The sequence below is a fragment of the Oryza glaberrima genome, chromosome 2 (genome assembly GCF_000147395.1).
Source record: "Oryza glaberrima chromosome 2, OglaRS2, whole genome shotgun sequence".
NCBI classification, from domain to species: Eukaryota; Viridiplantae; Streptophyta; class Magnoliopsida; order Poales; family Poaceae; genus Oryza; species Oryza glaberrima.
In genome coordinates, this window is record NC_068327.1 from 2,086,716 (window position 1) to 2,102,161 (window position 15,446).

The 15,446-nt window shown below is 46.1% G+C and overlaps 2 protein-coding genes and 1 long non-coding RNA gene across 8 annotated transcripts in view; 1 reads left to right on the forward strand and 2 right to left on the reverse strand.

Annotated features, from left to right (window-relative positions):
• LOC127764030 (cycloartenol synthase) overlaps positions 1–15,446 on the reverse strand; it is a 31,808-nt gene that overhangs the window by 7,429 nt on the left and 8,933 nt on the right. The window contains exon 1 of one of the 2 annotated variants that reach the window (XM_052288839.1): positions 873–1,084. The exons of the other annotated variant lie outside the window; for it this stretch is intronic. Within the exon in view, the coding sequence (XP_052144799.1) occupies positions 873–1,073 (201 nt within the window). The 5' untranslated portion in view covers positions 1,074–1,084. Of the gene's footprint in view, positions 1–872; positions 1,085–15,446 lie in introns of those variants that run through there. 2 annotated transcript variants of the gene reach the window in all.
• Positions 4,868–7,922, forward strand: LOC127764032 (uncharacterized). 5 transcript variants are annotated; one of them, XR_008015796.1, is made up of 6 exons: positions 4,868–5,003; positions 5,209–5,320; positions 5,423–5,559; positions 5,632–5,892; positions 6,788–7,095; positions 7,277–7,922. XR_008015796.1 is itself a non-coding variant. In XM_052288844.1 (4 exons), exons 2-4 carry the CDS (start codon positions 5,744–5,746, stop codon positions 7,456–7,458), a joined length of 639 nt encoding a protein of 212 aa, XP_052144804.1. In that variant the 5' UTR covers positions 5,423–5,559; positions 5,632–5,743; the 3' UTR covers positions 7,459–7,922. The 5 variants fall into 5 exon arrangements, 1 of the variants encoding a protein (XP_052144804.1); XR_008015795.1 differs by having other exon boundaries at positions 4,876–5,023; XR_008015797.1 differs by adding an exon at positions 6,362–6,649 and having other exon boundaries at positions 4,881–5,320.
• Positions 10,399–12,550, reverse strand: LOC127764034 (uncharacterized). Its single transcript, XR_008015799.1, has 3 exons — positions 11,930–12,550; positions 10,586–10,676; positions 10,399–10,454 (listed from the first exon to the last, which is right to left on the reverse strand). It is a non-coding gene; the product is annotated as an uncharacterized LOC127764034 (long non-coding RNA).

Below are 15,446 nucleotides of genomic sequence, written 5' to 3' on the forward strand. Positions count from 1 at the left end.
TGAGTTCTCTGCATCCTACAGTCCTCATAAGAGGCTAAAAACATGCTAACCCAGTTTGATTTGCCCACCGGCCACTGCACATTAAAAGCTACTTTGAGTTAAGGCATATCCCTATCCAGCCAGCTCTTCCCATTGCCGTCCCCACAAGAACCCAAATTTTTAGGTAATGAACTGGATGGAGGCCCCCCACATGGTACTTCACCAGATCCCCAAATTTAATTCCAAGCTACTCGGTGCACAAGCAACCCGGAATCACCAAACAATTTGGATGCAGAGCTCTCAGGGAACACTGAAACACAGACAAGACAATGATAATAAAATAACAAGAATTCACTAGTGCAGGGCATCCTACTACTGCTAATTAACATGGATAGCGAAACATCTCTATATTTTCAATGGGCAACTCTGCGCCGCAACCTCGAATCATATGGGGCGTATGGCTGGAATTGAATGCAGCATCCACATCAAAATCCACCACTGGAACATGCAAACGGATGAGGCATAGCGAAAAGGGGAAGAGATCGATCGCCGGCTTGCATCGCATCCACCACGAATTCTAGCACGAATAAGGAAAAAAGAAGGCGCGTGCAAGTTGCGAGAGCCCATCTCCGCTCACCCACCCATCCACCCGATGCGCATTAAACCGAAATACACTGTATCTGAAACAGCAATCACATCATCACCGCATTGAACGCTTCCAGCGACAGCGTCGCGCTCGATCGGTGACGCCGCCTCCCGCGAGAGAACACCGCGCACAGATGTGCGCCTCGCCGCCTCCGGCCACGAGCAATTCAGACGAGCTAAGCAAAGGGGGTAGTATATAGTACAGTAGTAGGAGCGAGAGGGTGGCGGCGCGGGGAGAGGCATTTTACCTGCATGCGCATGAGGAGGTCGGAGCTGTGCTTGAGCTCGTGGCGGCGGGCGGCGAACCCGCGGCGGGCGGCCTCGACGGCGGCGAGCTCGTCGGGGTCGCGCGCGGCGGGGTCGAACTCCCAGACCTGGCGCCCCACGTGGCCGTTCTTCGTGCGCAGCCACGGGTCCCCCCCGCCCTCCGCCACCCTCAGCCGCCACATCCTCCCCCCCCCCCCTCCCCCTCCTCGCCGCCGATCAACCAACCAACCAAACCGACGGCGTCAGCTGCGGCGGCGGCGGCGGCGGCGAGAGAGCGAATCGATCGGGAGCGCGGGGCGGCGCACGAGCACGAGATCCCGCCGCGTTATAATACGGAGGAGCGGCACAGGCTGGAACTAGTGGTGATCTGGATTCTGGCCTGCTGGGTTTTTTTTTTGGCTCGGCTTGGGCCTTGGGGCCCACTCTTTCTTTGCGGTTGTGTGGTGTGATGTGGCACTGACAGATTGGGCCCACAAATGCCACGCCGGCTGTATGAAAAGGAGGTCTCGTGGGCTGTGTCCGGATCCGGAATGTCTGTTTTTCTTTTCGAAAAATAATACTATTACTTCCGTCCCATATTACTTATTTATCGCTTTGATTTTTTATTTATAATATCTGATTATTCGTCTTATTAACAAATTTAGAATTATTATTTATTTTGTTTGTGACTTGTTTGGTTATCAAATGTACTTCAAGTATGACTTATCTTTTTTATATTTACACTAATTTTTCAAATAAAACAAATGGTCAAACATTTTAAGAAAAAAGTCAAAGCGACAAGTAATATGGGACGTGGATATTACTATATATAGTCTCTTCGTTTTTAAATATACGACAATGTTAATTTTACTCAAAAATTTTAAGCAAGATCAAATATAAGTTCATGCTTAAAACCTTTAATAAATCAAGTCGCATAATACGTAATTTTTTTTAATAAAGATTAATGGTTAAACGTATCTAAAAAGTTAATAGCGTCGTATATTAAAAATAGAGGTTGTATTATCTCAAGTGGTTGGAGCGTACTATCTCTATTCTAAATATAGTAACCTACTTAAACACATCATAATACAACGAATCTATAGTATCTTAAACCTTGGGTTTGAAAAGCTCAAATGTTTTTCACATATTTCAAATTAAATTTGTATGAACAGGGAAAGATATTTCATGCTCGATAGATTTCAGTATACACCACTCAATTTGCAAACCTTTTCAAATTTGAAATTCAATGTGCACGCCTTTTTAAATTTTGCCATTGAGGATGTGAATTCTTTCATTCTGTTCTGCTTTATCCATTTGACGTCTGTCCACTACCACTGCATGATACCATGACGCTAGGCACCCTCCGTGAAGGCCTAGCCCAATGATAGCATGGGCGGTGCCCAAACTCAAGCCCGAGGACGACGTAGGCAGAGTTCAAGGTCGAGCTGACTGGTGACATCAATATTGGAGACTGATGTCGAGCTTGGGACGGTGTGGCCAGAGGTCAAGTGTGGGGATGGTGCCAAGTGCCAATGGGGATCGAGGTCAAACCTAGGATTACGCAAGCAAAAGGCTGAACTCAACGATGAAGGTTGAGGTTGAGCTAGCTGCCCGAGGACAGTGGCAACGGGGCACCGATGGAGGTTGAGTGAGCTAGTGACCATTGCGATGCGCTAAGCAACAATGGTTGTGGTGCACGACGGCAGCAGGCCAATGAACGAAGTGGCACAAAATGACCGAATTCGCATTCTCGGTGGTAAATTCTAAAAGCCACAAAAATTAGGTGGCAAATTTTAAAATGTTTACAAATTAAAGTGGCGTATAACAAAATTTGTCGGTACCCTCCTTTTATCTCGAATTGTTGTCACCTTTAAACTTTTTAAGAATGTTTCTGATTGGTTGAAATGAAAAGGCAAGTGGATAGATATCTATAATTTAGAAAAGGAGATTTAAATGTTAAAGAGTAGCTATATGTTTTAGGACAATAGATTAATAAAAATACGAGACCGGTATTTTCTCGAGATATAATGGGAGGTTTCGTAAGTCTATATTGATGTGGCATAGGTCGTAGTTGTGAGGTGTTCAAAATTTCGGAAGGCACGGGTCGTGAAAGTATAACCGAAAATGTGTCGATCACAAGTTCACAACTACCCCTAAGGCTGTGTTCGGGAAAACGGAGCAGCGATTAACGGGTGATTAATTAATTATTTACTTTTTTTTAAAAAAATAGATTATTATGATTTTTTAAGTAACTTTTGTATAAATTTTTTTTAAAAAATGCACTATTTAATAGTTTAAAAAACATGCGTGCGAAAAACGAGGGAGAAAGGTTGAGAAAAGGAGGAAACGAATTGAGCCTAAATCATCCATCAATCAATAACACCTCTAGCCATACGAATTTTCTCTTTTTTTTGAATTTTTTCGGCTGCTTGCGGAGGATAAAGCGTGGTTGGCTATTTTTGCAAAAAGCTCATCGCGTTTGCACGGAATAGCGCATACGGCCTCGAAACGACTGACACCCCATTGTTCTTTTTACATATAACCTCTCGTATTCTAAGAAAATACAATGCGAAGAAGAGAAAATTCCGCTTCTAAGGGTAGCGCTGTAAACATTAAAACACAGTAAGGTTTCTGTAAATCGTCCTACACTAACCCCCAATCCTGAAACCATTTCCCATTCTCTGCCTCTCCTCTCTCCTCCCCTCCTCCCAGCTCTCCTCTCTCGGTGGCGGTGGCGGCGGCGGCTGTCGGCGGTAGCTGCGCGCGGAGGGTGCACCAGCGGCTGCTCCCCTCCTTCCTTCTAGATCCGGTGGAGGCGGAGGTTGAGGGCGAAGGCGGCGCGGAGGGTGGACGCGGCAGCGGCTCCACCGGGAGGGTGGAGAGCGCTGGCGGCGGCGGCCCTCCCCTTCAGATCTGGCGCGGCGTAAGGCGGCGGTTACCGGCGGTGGCAGCGGCGGCTCCCCTCCCTCCTCCCAGATCCGGTGGAGGCGGAGGTGGAGGGCCGCCCCATCCCTCCTCCCGTCCCGCCCCCTCCTAGCGCGTCACTGCCGTCGTCTCTCCGCGCGCAGGCGCGCTCGTCGGAGTCGCCGCCGGTGCTCCCTCCCTCCCTCCCTCTTCTACCTCCCCTTGTGGTGGAGTCGAGGGGGGAGGGAGGAGGCGGCGCCCGCCAAAGCCGCCGCCGGTGCTCCCCTGTATCCACTTGTGGTGACGGCGGCGGTGGGTGGAGGCCGGATGCGGTTACCGGCCGACCGGAGTAATTCGACGTTGGCCGGCGCCGTACTCTTCATCTCCCCCACGCTGCTGCTTCCTCTCTCCCGCCCTCTCGCCCCGCTCGGTGGGGTGCCGGATTTGACGAGCAAGGTCGGCCACCTCCGTGCCTGTACATCCGCGACAGCGGCGGCGAGGATGGCGAGGCCGGATCCCTCCAGATCCGTTCGGTGGGTAACTGGTGGTGGAGGGGACGATTACGGCGCGGTCGGCCACCTCCGTGCCTGTACATCCGCGACAGCGGCGGCGACGATGGTGGCAGGACTGCCGCCGCCGTCGTTCGCCTTTCCCCTTAACCACCACCATCGCCATCCTCCTCCTACCCACCCCGCGCCGCTTCCTTCCCCCCCATCGTCCGCAGCCCCGGCGGTGGCGACCAACCTCTCCAAAAAGAGCAGGTGGTCTTCAACCCTAGCCAAGAGCGCAAGAAGAGAGAGACATCTTCATCTCCTTCCTTTAATTTCCCACTTCTCCTGCTCTCGCCATGGCTGCACCCGCTTCCTCCGCCGCTGCCACCTCGCCTTTCCTCCTCCCCTCGGCCCACCACATGTTCCCTTCCTCCAAACCGTGTCTTCCCAACGATAGGGCGTTCAAGGGCAGCAATAGCAGCAGCAGCACGGTGCTGATTTTAGCGGCTGGGCGATGCTGCTTCTGCAGGTGCGAGGCCGTTGGTGAGGCGGGAACGGTGTTGCCACAGCGCGGAGTGGATGATGGCGGTGTGGTCTGTACCAGCACCACCCAGAGGAGCGTTTTTGGAGTCGCCGTGGGGGTATCGTCGGCGCTCGTGCTTGGCCTGGCCGCGTTTGATGATGCCCTCGCCGCCGGGCTGTCTCCCGAGGAGAAGCTCAAGCTCTGCGATGCCGCATGTGAGAAGGAGCTCGAAAATGTACTTACTGTGATCGATTTTTTTTGTTTCAAATTTTACCTGCAATTTCTTTCTTGCCAGGGTGATCGATTATGTTTTGTTGTTAGGAATATTTCAACCCTGCTTGAGTTATGCATGAATACGCACATAATCATGTTTAGCTGGAGATTAGTAAATGTTAATCATCTAATCATGCTAAATCTCAGCAACTAACTCATCCTGATGCACGCCAAGGTGGCCATGGTGACTACAGAATCTGTTCTTCAGTACAAGGATATTAAAGTAGGTGAAGGCCCAAGTCCACCCATTGGCTTCCAGGTGCTCACTTGATTTTACATATGTTGATATGGTACCGAATGGACAGATATTTGACAGGTGCGAACTGAACTTTTGATGTCAAACTAACCATCTTTTATGTAGGCGAGATTAAGTTGACGCTGTTCAAGTACACTTGCAAGCTGCAAGCTGAAATTTGCTCTGTGGGCACCATGGTTGTTGATGCCCATGGGTGGGTGGTGGACCGGTGAGCATCAGAGACCCATCGGTGGATCGGTGAGGTACACATCTACCAAAACTTTTTTCCCCTGAAATTTTGTTCTATGCAGTAGATTGAATGAAATCTTCTGAAGATTGGATTGCCAAATTATCTTCTTGCTCAGATATTCTTCACTACATCGAGTGGATGGTTGAAGTGGTAGCCATCTTCCGTGACCTGCCATACCTCGTGCGTGCGTGCAGTCCATGCTGCCGCGAGAAAAGGGAGTTCCCCTCGCGGAAGTGCAGCTCTCCAAGAATGGTGCCACCGAAGGAGTAGAGAGTTCGGCTTCAAAGCTCAAGAGCTTGATGAGGACCAACGATGGCTTGCAGGCTTGCAGCAGAAGCCGGAAAAGGTAAAATTCCAAAATTTGCTTCCTATCCTCTAAATTTTTGGGTCAAGACACCACTTCTATGTCTCAAGCGATCCATGGTTTGTTACGCTTCTTAATCTGAAACCTTGATTTATATAACTGCATATTCACCGCTTTTGAACCAGTAGAATAGATTCCATACAAAGCCCCTTATTTCAGTTGTCTTACTATTTGAAGGCCACATATATTTTCCGAACCATATACGTACTTTTTTTTTGTAGAATATGATTTTAACTGGAAACTAGAGTTTAAGATGTCTAGCACTGTGGATTGGCTTTAACATGCTATGTTCCCTTTAGACTCAAACTGTTGACATGTTAATAGTAACAGTAAAAAAAACTGTCCCAACTTTGTTAGTTTTTGCTTGGTAATTTGTAGTAGGAGACATTTTTATAGGAATGACACTTTCCTTGATAAAAATGCTAACCAGCCTGATCACTTTTCTGTTTAGGGATGTTTATATCAATGATTTTATTTACAGCTCCCTCGTGAATTTCATTGGTGCTACTGTATTGGTAACTGTATCTGACAAGACTATTGATAATATGGAGATGGAAAATATCAGCTTTGCCTTAACGAGAAGCAGTTTCCCTGCACGCAAACATATTTTTTGCGAATTGCGGAGCATCCAGAATTGAATACCTAGCTTGTTTGATCTGTCTTTTTTCTTTGAGTTGCTTGTTTGATCTGTCTAGATGCTGACTACATCGAGAAAATGGACATTTGGCCATCTTCAAAAGTAGGTTTCGCTATTATGCCATCTTCAAAACGTGATTTGATAAAATGCCAATCTCAAGCCTGCACTGCTCGCCGGATTGCCATTTTCTCATTTTTACTCATTTATGAAATCTTTTTGCCTCCATCTCATGATGATCAGACGAAAATGCCCCTGGACTCGTGGGGGAGAAAATAAAGGGTCTCCGGGTGCCTTGAACTGGCGGGTCAATGACGCCGGCGGTCAAGAGGACGAGCTCGGGGCATTCGTCTCGGCGGCGTCCGACGCGTGCCCCTCCGACAAGACCCCGCTCCACCGCCACGATCTCCACGCCCTCGCGGTCGTTGCGGCAGCGCATCTGCGCGACACTGCGGTGCCGCTCGTGCCACACTGCCGCATCAGAGGATGGAGAAGCGTTGGGCATCAGCGATGGGGTACAACCGCATCAGATACCACTCCTCCCGTCCACGGTAGGTGCTGCCATTGCCGTACACGTTGGTCTGCATCTTCCACTCCTAATTTTCTGCTCAGGCTCTTTGGTTTTTCCTATATGGGAACTCACGTGAATGTTGAAACTTGGTTTAGGGTAGGTCATAATCACCCAGATCGGGCTTGATTTTGATGGGAGGTTTTGTTTGGGTTTCATTCTAGATCAAGGACATGGCGTTGAAGGCGTTGGGCACGTACTGGCACTGCAAGCCTTGCGTCGGCTCATCGGCGGCGGGGGCTTCTCATTGGCACCACCCGTACCACCAGGGCGGCGGCAGCGGCTTCGGCGACTCCTACGCGGCCTCAGGCTCCAAGCAGTTTCTCTACATGTACCACAGTACTAGCACGCCGTGAGCTCGGCGCCCGGCGGCCTGGATGCCTTGGTTCCACGGCAGCGGCGCCCTGTCTTGCGGGGAGGCCACGCCGTCCATGAACTCGACCAGGGACCCATTCTGGTGTCCAGGGGCATTTGTGTCTGATCATCAGGTGGAAAAGGCAAAACGATTTTAGAAATAAGAGAAAATGAGAAAATGGCAATCCAACGAGTAGCGTGGGCTTGAGATTGGCATTTTATCGAATCATGTTTTGAAGATGGCATAATAGCGAAACACAGTTTTGAAGATGGCCAAATGTCCATTTTCTCGACTACATCAAGGCTTGACATGAAATTTAGTACACTGGGCACTGCCATGAGCTGTGCAACTGTAAATCTGTAATTCTTGCATTTTTCTCATCTTTTGTTGATTGTAACATCTGTGACTTGTTTGCCATCAAAGAATGGTTGCTGCTTTTCATTTTTTATGTACAATTTATACTGGTTTACTTGTACATGGAGTAGATGGATATAAGAAAGCACAGGGATTAGGTTATGCCATGGGGATGGCATTTGAAAAAAAAATTACTCGCATATAAAATGCGCATATAGAAGTAGTATGTGTACATGAAGTTTGAAACAATACTTTACTGAATCTTTTATCATGTAATTTTGTTATTGATCAGTCCGGTAATGTGCAAGTAACCATGAGTAATTTCTTACATGAAGCTTGTTAATTTGAAGTTTGGCGTCACTCGAATTACAAAACAAAACTTCCAGATTGGTATTTACTGATATTTTTGCTTAAACACAATTTGCGTGCACAGCTGCAGAGAACAAAAATGCTGCTGAAGCATCAAATCAATGATCTTTACATGACCTTTGATAATGATCTTTACATGACCTTTGATTCAGGAAGGGAAGACAAATTGAGAGCAAGAGGTATGGTAGGACTGGAGAGGAGAGAGCCAATTGTTTGTCATGTACATATGATTCTTTTCTCGGTAATTAACTCCGAAAGAAATTATCAATTAATAAAAGCCCTAAAGCTACCGATTCTCTCTTTTTTTTGAAATATATATATTTTTTTTGCTCCTCGTTAGAAGCTCCTCGATTGGGTGAGCTGTGGAGCCTTTCCTTTTCTCTCTCTTCGGGTTCCCCATCGGTTCTGCCGGTCACGCGCTGCATGTGCGTCACGTTTTGCCTCCTCGGAGCAAATGACGCGTGCTGATATTTATGCAAAAAAATCCTCGTGTTTGAACGGAATAGTGTGCACTGCCTCCCACCGACTAACATCACGTTCCATTTTATACGAAACAACCCTCGTATTTTATATAAATACAACACGAAGAAGGTAAAGTTCTACTCTTAGGGGTAGCGATGTAAACATAAAAAACAAGAGGTTTTTTCCGAAAAAAACATATCATATCTATCCCCTCCCCTCCCCACGACGCTTCGCCGCCGCCCCTCCCCCTTGCTCTCTCCCCTATCCCGCCGCCGGCCGGCAATGGGGCATGCGGCGGCGGCTGACCCAGCCGCGAGCGCCAGCCGTCCCCATCAGGAAGCCGCGGCGGGCGAACAGGGCAAGCAGGGAGCCGGGGAGCAAGAAATCGTCAGCGTGGAGAAGCTTGCGGAACTCGACAGCGGCGACCACAACAGGAGCTTGGCGGCGATGCTGGTTCCGACCGCGAGTTCGCCACCCCTCCCCACCTCACGCAGATCGAAAGACGTGGAGCTCCACCACCCCTCCTCGCGCATCGCCGCCCGGCCGCCTCCCAACTCCTCCTCGCCGTGCTGCGCCGCCGCCCTCTCCCCGCTGTGCTGCGCCGCTGCCCCCTCCCTCGCGTGTTGTCGCCGTCCTTCCGCGCGCCGCCTCCCACCTCCTCTCCATTGTGCTGCGCCGCCGCCCCCTTCCTGTGCGCCGTCACCGCTGCAGGTTCGTATGAAGGCCGAGAAGGAGAAAGAGAAGGAGGATTTTCCGGTGATGGCGATGGTGGCGGGGCTGCCGATGAGGATGGGGCCGAGGGGTAGTACGAGGCGTGGGACCTCTCCGACAACGAGGCGGTGCTGGGCAGATCTTGGGGGTGGAACTCCGCGGGGAGGCATTAAGTAGGTCAGCGGCGCGGAGGAGCTCTCTGCCCTCGAGTCGGCGCGGGGACGGTACAGACTTTGTTGGCGGCGGCGACGAGGAGCAAGGTCGGCGGAGCTGCCGCCGTGCGGGCGGCATTCGGTGGCCCGTGCGACCCCCCCCCCCCCCCTCCCCAAGTGACGGCAACGGGGGTCCTCCGGCGGATCCGTCGCCACACGACCGGCCTTCGGCAGCGGCGGATCCGGACTTGCGCGCCCTATGCATATGTTAGCGTGCGCGGCGTGGCGCCGCGCTTATACTTCTAGTGGATTTGATTTGCATAACAATACAAGTCCTCGGACTGTCCAGCTGAAATTAGCCATGAAGATATAAACATGCACTTTAAGTTTAGTTCACAACCCAACAGCAAAAATGAAATAATAATAATAAAGCTGAAACTACGACTTACATGCAAAAACCACTACATAGAACGGAATCATATGCAAAACCTGCTTTCTTGTATAGAGCTTGCAATCGTAATCAATAAACAAATATGGTTAAATTCAATCAAGTGGTCTTCTTCTTTTTCTTTGACTTGAGCATAACAAGACCCATGAACACGCTTAAGAAAGATAGGAGAATCACGCCAGCAAGCACTGGGATCAAAATAGCATACTCTTGAGGCAGAAAGTACTTGTGGACGAAGTGATCACTGTCAACAAATGGCTATATTGAAAAAAAGAGGAACAGCTTATCATCCAGAAATAAAATCATAGATGTTATATTTGAAATGAAAAACGCCTAGATGTTACTAACCAGGATGATGACCCAGAAAGTATAGTATGTAAAGATGGATAGACTTGTCAAGGTTAAAATAAAGCCTACTGCCTTGTCCCCCAATTCCATTTGTGCAGATATTGTACAAATCTAAACTTGATTCAGATGATAAAATCAGCTTCCTACATGCACACAAAAACAGTCTGCATTAGAAAGCACACCAAATATTGAATTTCATAGAAGTAAAATCTCATGAAAATTAGTCCTATTTGGGGAAATAAAACAAGATATAATAAACCCAAAGTATTTATACAGCACAAAGGTGGCAGAGGTGGCAACGAGATGGAGACGGAGAGACAGTGACAGGACCTCAGCAGCTGCAGCGTCGTCCCTCACACAGTGGCCTTAATAGGAATACAACAGTTTGCATGTTAGTTTTAACCATTCCTCATGAAATACATTATCTGAGGAAGATAATAAGATAAAATTCAGAAACAATATTCAGGTAAGTAAGTCAGTGTGTTATCATAAACCCTATAAATCAGAGTGTTCAGAGCCACATGGTATTCTGACCAGTTCCCAGGCATTTTCCTAGACAAGTTTATACTCCCAAAACTTTGCTAGTGAATTACCACATTTATAGAGTGCAATGAACTTACCCATGTGCATATCTCAAAAATCGAATGCAGTAAGCACAATAAAGAATGTAATTAAATATGATAAAATAAAATCCATTTCTATTAGGGTAATGTTATAAAATTCATGACCCACATAATTTTAGTAGCCGTTCCATGGTAAAATAAATAAGAGCATTAGGATTCCAGTGGCAGTTGTAAATAAAATCCATTTCTATTAGGGTACTGTTATAAAATTCATGACCCACATAATTTTAGTGGCAGTTCCATGGTAAAATAAATAAGAGCATTAGGATTCCAGTGGCAGTTGTAGAAGCCCCATCACTGCTTGTACTCATAATTCTTCCGAAGCCTAGCTTCCTATTGCTTTGCACTAAGGTAAGAATACTCTCCTTATCACGCTTTCTTCAGACCTTGACTATAGTAATGTGCAGCACAGCAGTGCAGATAATTTTAGAAAAAGATTATCCTGGAAGCAATAAACACAACTATTCCCCAAGAAAACCTGCTGTACATGCTACATAATTTCTTGCCCCAATCACCGTGTATGTGAGTTGTTAGATTCAAGAATTTTGGGTCATTGGATTTGATGAATGAGGTATGTAGGAGTGAAGTTGGTGAATTATAGGGTAGATAATCAAGGTTAGCAGTGACCTGATAGAGAAATAAATTAAAATGATAAAATTTGTCAATAGCAATGCTATGTCATTGTTACATTTTAAAAAACCCTCAGTGAAATTAGAGCCATTTCTTTTCCCATTTTAGACGGCACAAGAGAATGCATTCTGCAGGTAGTAGCTGAATATATATCATGTTATAGAATCCCACTCAATATCTCTAGCATCATCTCACAATTAAAGGAAAGGAGTAATGTAAGATACTAAGATTGCTTAACAATTTACTCAGATTTATTATGTATTGTCAATTCTGAATCGAACCAAATAAAAGAAGGGAGAATTTGCTTGCTTTCGTTCAAAGTGCAGAAAACAACCAAATAAAAGAAAGCCAATCCAATCACCTACTTGTTTACCGCTGATCCAGATGGGGATCCTGCTCCCGTCGCCGATGGCGATGCTGCTGTTCCGGTTGGAGGGGAGCGGTCCGCAGTGGCCGTGAATAGAGGCGCGACCAGTGAGATCGCAAGCGAAGATGGTGAGGGGACCGCGGGATCCGGTGCTAGATGCTCCGAGACGACCAGGGTTGGGGTTAGGGTTAGGGTTTGGAGAGCGAGAGCGAGGAAGGGGGCGGGGGGCGATGCGGGACTGTGGAGCGGGGCGCGGGGGGATTGGGGAGGCGGATTTCTCTATCAGGTCAGGAGGAGCGGACAGGGGGTCGACGGCGCGCGACGGCGATGATGCGGCATGCGACGGCGGATCGGTTGAGGGCGACGGATGCGACGACGGCGATGGGGATCGGTTGAGGGCGAGCCGGCGGCGGGGATAGGTGGCGGCGAGACGACGGTTGCGACGACGGCGGAGCGGCGGCAGTCGAGGGCGGCGTCGACGGCGGTGGCGCAGCGTGAGAGGGAGAGATTAAGGTAGACGGGGGTTTGGGCGTAGGTCGGGGTTGGGGAGGGGCGGCGGCGCGTGAGAGCGAGAGAGAGGGGGCGGAGAAGAGGGCGCGGTTGAGAGGTGTGAGGTGGAGACGATTCTCAGCGTTGGATTTTAAGCAGAGATGATCCTGACCGTTCTACGAGGAATAAAGAGTGATGAGTAAAATCATTTGTTGAATTATAAGGTATATAGATAGAAGAAGAAGAGGATGTGGATGCTCACCAGGATCCCCTCTGCTCGCCAGATGGAGATCGGCGCCCCTCTCCTGTTCAGCCACGAGATGGCGCAACCGTGCAAGGAGCGGAGGAGACGAGTCAGGGGATTTTTCTTTTACGCAAAGGGAAGAGGGAAGATACTCGAGTGCCTCACTTTTATCTCAAATTTAGTGATGTTATCCATTTTATTTATCATGACTGGTGGTGGTTCACAGAGAAAAAACGCAACAAATTTGGTTGAGGATTTATATCAGTGCCGCTCCATCTACCACCACCGCTCTTTCTCCATGAGGCACCATCGTTCCTCCTGCTCCATCTACCACCACCGCTCTTTCTTCATGAGGCACCATCGTTCCTCCTCTTCACCTTCACATGTGCAATTGCACCCTCTAATCACTGATTTGTCTTTCCGCCTCCCGTGTTTTTATGCACGCTATTGGCATGGTCGTCGTTGAGGCCGGGGTATCGGCCTTGCAAGGACTCAGGACGATAGGAGCTGACCTGACCGAGAGCGAATACGCTAGATCTAGGCTCCTCCTTGTTGGATCTAGCGGTTCCTAGCTATTAGAGGGAAAAAGAAAAAGGAGAGAGAGTGTGTGTATGGAGTGGTTGTAGAGTTACTGGATTTGGAGGTGAAGCAACGGTGATTCCACCGGACTTGAAGATGGATAGAATGGGGTTGTCTAAATTGAAAAAAAATATAAAGTTAGCTATTTTATAAATGAAAATAATGATTAAAGAATGATATAATATGAATTTTTTTAAAAATACATTGTACAAAATGAATTTACTATTTTTTGTCCATTAGCCGTAGTCTCATGCTATCTAAGTCACTACAGATTTATCGTTACTATATGGTATGGTTGGGCGGTCTACTTAACTATTACTAATAATCTCATGATATGTTAAAACATAACAATACAGAGTTCTACTTAAAAAAAGATAAAAAAATAATACCCTCGATTTTGCTCAATAATAAAGTATTCGATTGTGGTCCCTTTTTTCACCGCACAATATATCATGACCATCTCTTATATGTATTATTTTCCCTCATTCTTTCATATTAATTTTTAAATTTTAGGTATATGTTAATTTTGACTAATATTTTTCTCATAAATAAATAGACAATAAATCATTATTTTATATTTCTCCTATAAAATGTGAATAGTGAATTATATAATTTGAAAATTATATTATAAGTGTATATAATTTAATGTTTGACTTATCTCTACTATTATAAAAATTGAAGATGTTTTTGCCGATATTTTGGTACGTCATCCGTGTATGAGTCGGTTTTTAAGTTCGTTTGCTTTTGGAAATACATATCCGTATTTAAGTCGGTTTTTAAGATCGTTCACTTTTGGTAATCCATAAGGAATTATGTAAGAAATTTGTTTAAAAAACTCGCATGCTAACTTGAGATGATCTACTCCTAACTGCATCATGATTTTCTAAAAATATATATATCCAAGCGAAATCCCACAGTGAATTTTATCTTAACTAAACCATATAACAATAATGAGATTAAAATATACTTCACCCGTTACAACGCACGGGCATTTTTTTCTTTTCTAGTAGATAATCATGCAACTGTAAAACGAAACTCTCTCATGTCAGCAATGACCACGCGTTCCTTCTTCCTTGAAAGCCGTGAAATACCAAGCGATAGTTTGAACTGAAACATTCATTCGCTATTTGCTGAAACATTATTTTTATATAAGGTGAAACAACACCCAATTTAAACGAGCGAAACATTTTCGATCTACTTAGTGAAACAATTCCGATATATCTGGTGGAACATCGTGCAATATTTAAAAATAATTCAATAATAAGCTAAAAATTTTTTTCGTCGGAATATATCCATGTGTGGTCTTGTTTTGAAGATTTAATTGCAACGAATTTAATGGTGTAATCAGATCATAATTTGGATAAGTAATTTAAGAGATAAATCAGTTTAAAGTAATTTTGTACGTAAATCGAGCGCTGACATGAGCACCTGATTTTACCATCTCCCGATTGGGCGTCCGACCAGAGTCATCTCCCTAAGAAAATACCGTCTCCCCCAAAAAAAAAAGTTCTCCAAGAAAAAAAAAAAACCTAACCCATCATAAGAAACCGGTACCGGAAAAAATCGACTCATCATAATTTATGTTCCATTCATGTTACAAAGCACGGACACCTAACTCGTCATTTAGAAAGCGATGTAGAGATGCATCGTACTAATTAAGTTGCCATGATAAAGAAAACGGTCCATTAACTAGAAATAGTTGCACAAAATGGATACAATTTACTCCCAGTATTTCATAAACTACCTTCAAATATATATTTATCTCGAGACAAAACGCTGAATTATTTGTCATAGAACTATTCTGGTTTCCATCAATCAATGTCATAATAACCCCCAAAACAATTTTTGCCACATGGGCTGCGAATGTAACGGAGTACTTAGGCAATTGACAGGCCTACATGCTTTTAGGCATGTTTAGTTGGTGAAATGAAAACTTTTGGATGTTACATTGGACGTTTGACCGAATGTTAGAAGGGGTTTTCGGACACGAATGAAAAAACCAATTTCATAACTCGCCTGGAAACCGCGAGACGAATCTTTTGAGCCTAATTAATCTGTCATTAGCATATATGGGTTACTGTAGCACTTATGGCTAATCATGGACTAATTAGGCTCAAAAGATTCGTCTCGCGATTTTACATGCAAACTGTGCAATTAATTTTTCTTTTTATCAATATTTAATGCTCCATACATATGTCCAAAA

Coding starts and splice junctions, on each gene's coding strand:
- LOC127764032 (XM_052288844.1), top strand. CDS start 5,744: ATGCTGCCGCGAGAAAAGGGAGTTCCCCTCGCGGAAGTGCAGCTCTCC. Junction 5,893..6,787: donor TGCAGCAGAAGCCGGAAAAG/GTAAAATTCCAA, acceptor CATGATGATCAG/ACGAAAATGCCCCTGGACTC. Junction 7,096..7,276: donor TACCACTCCTCCCGTCCACG/GTAGGTGCTGCC, acceptor GTTTCATTCTAG/ATCAAGGACATGGCGTTGAA.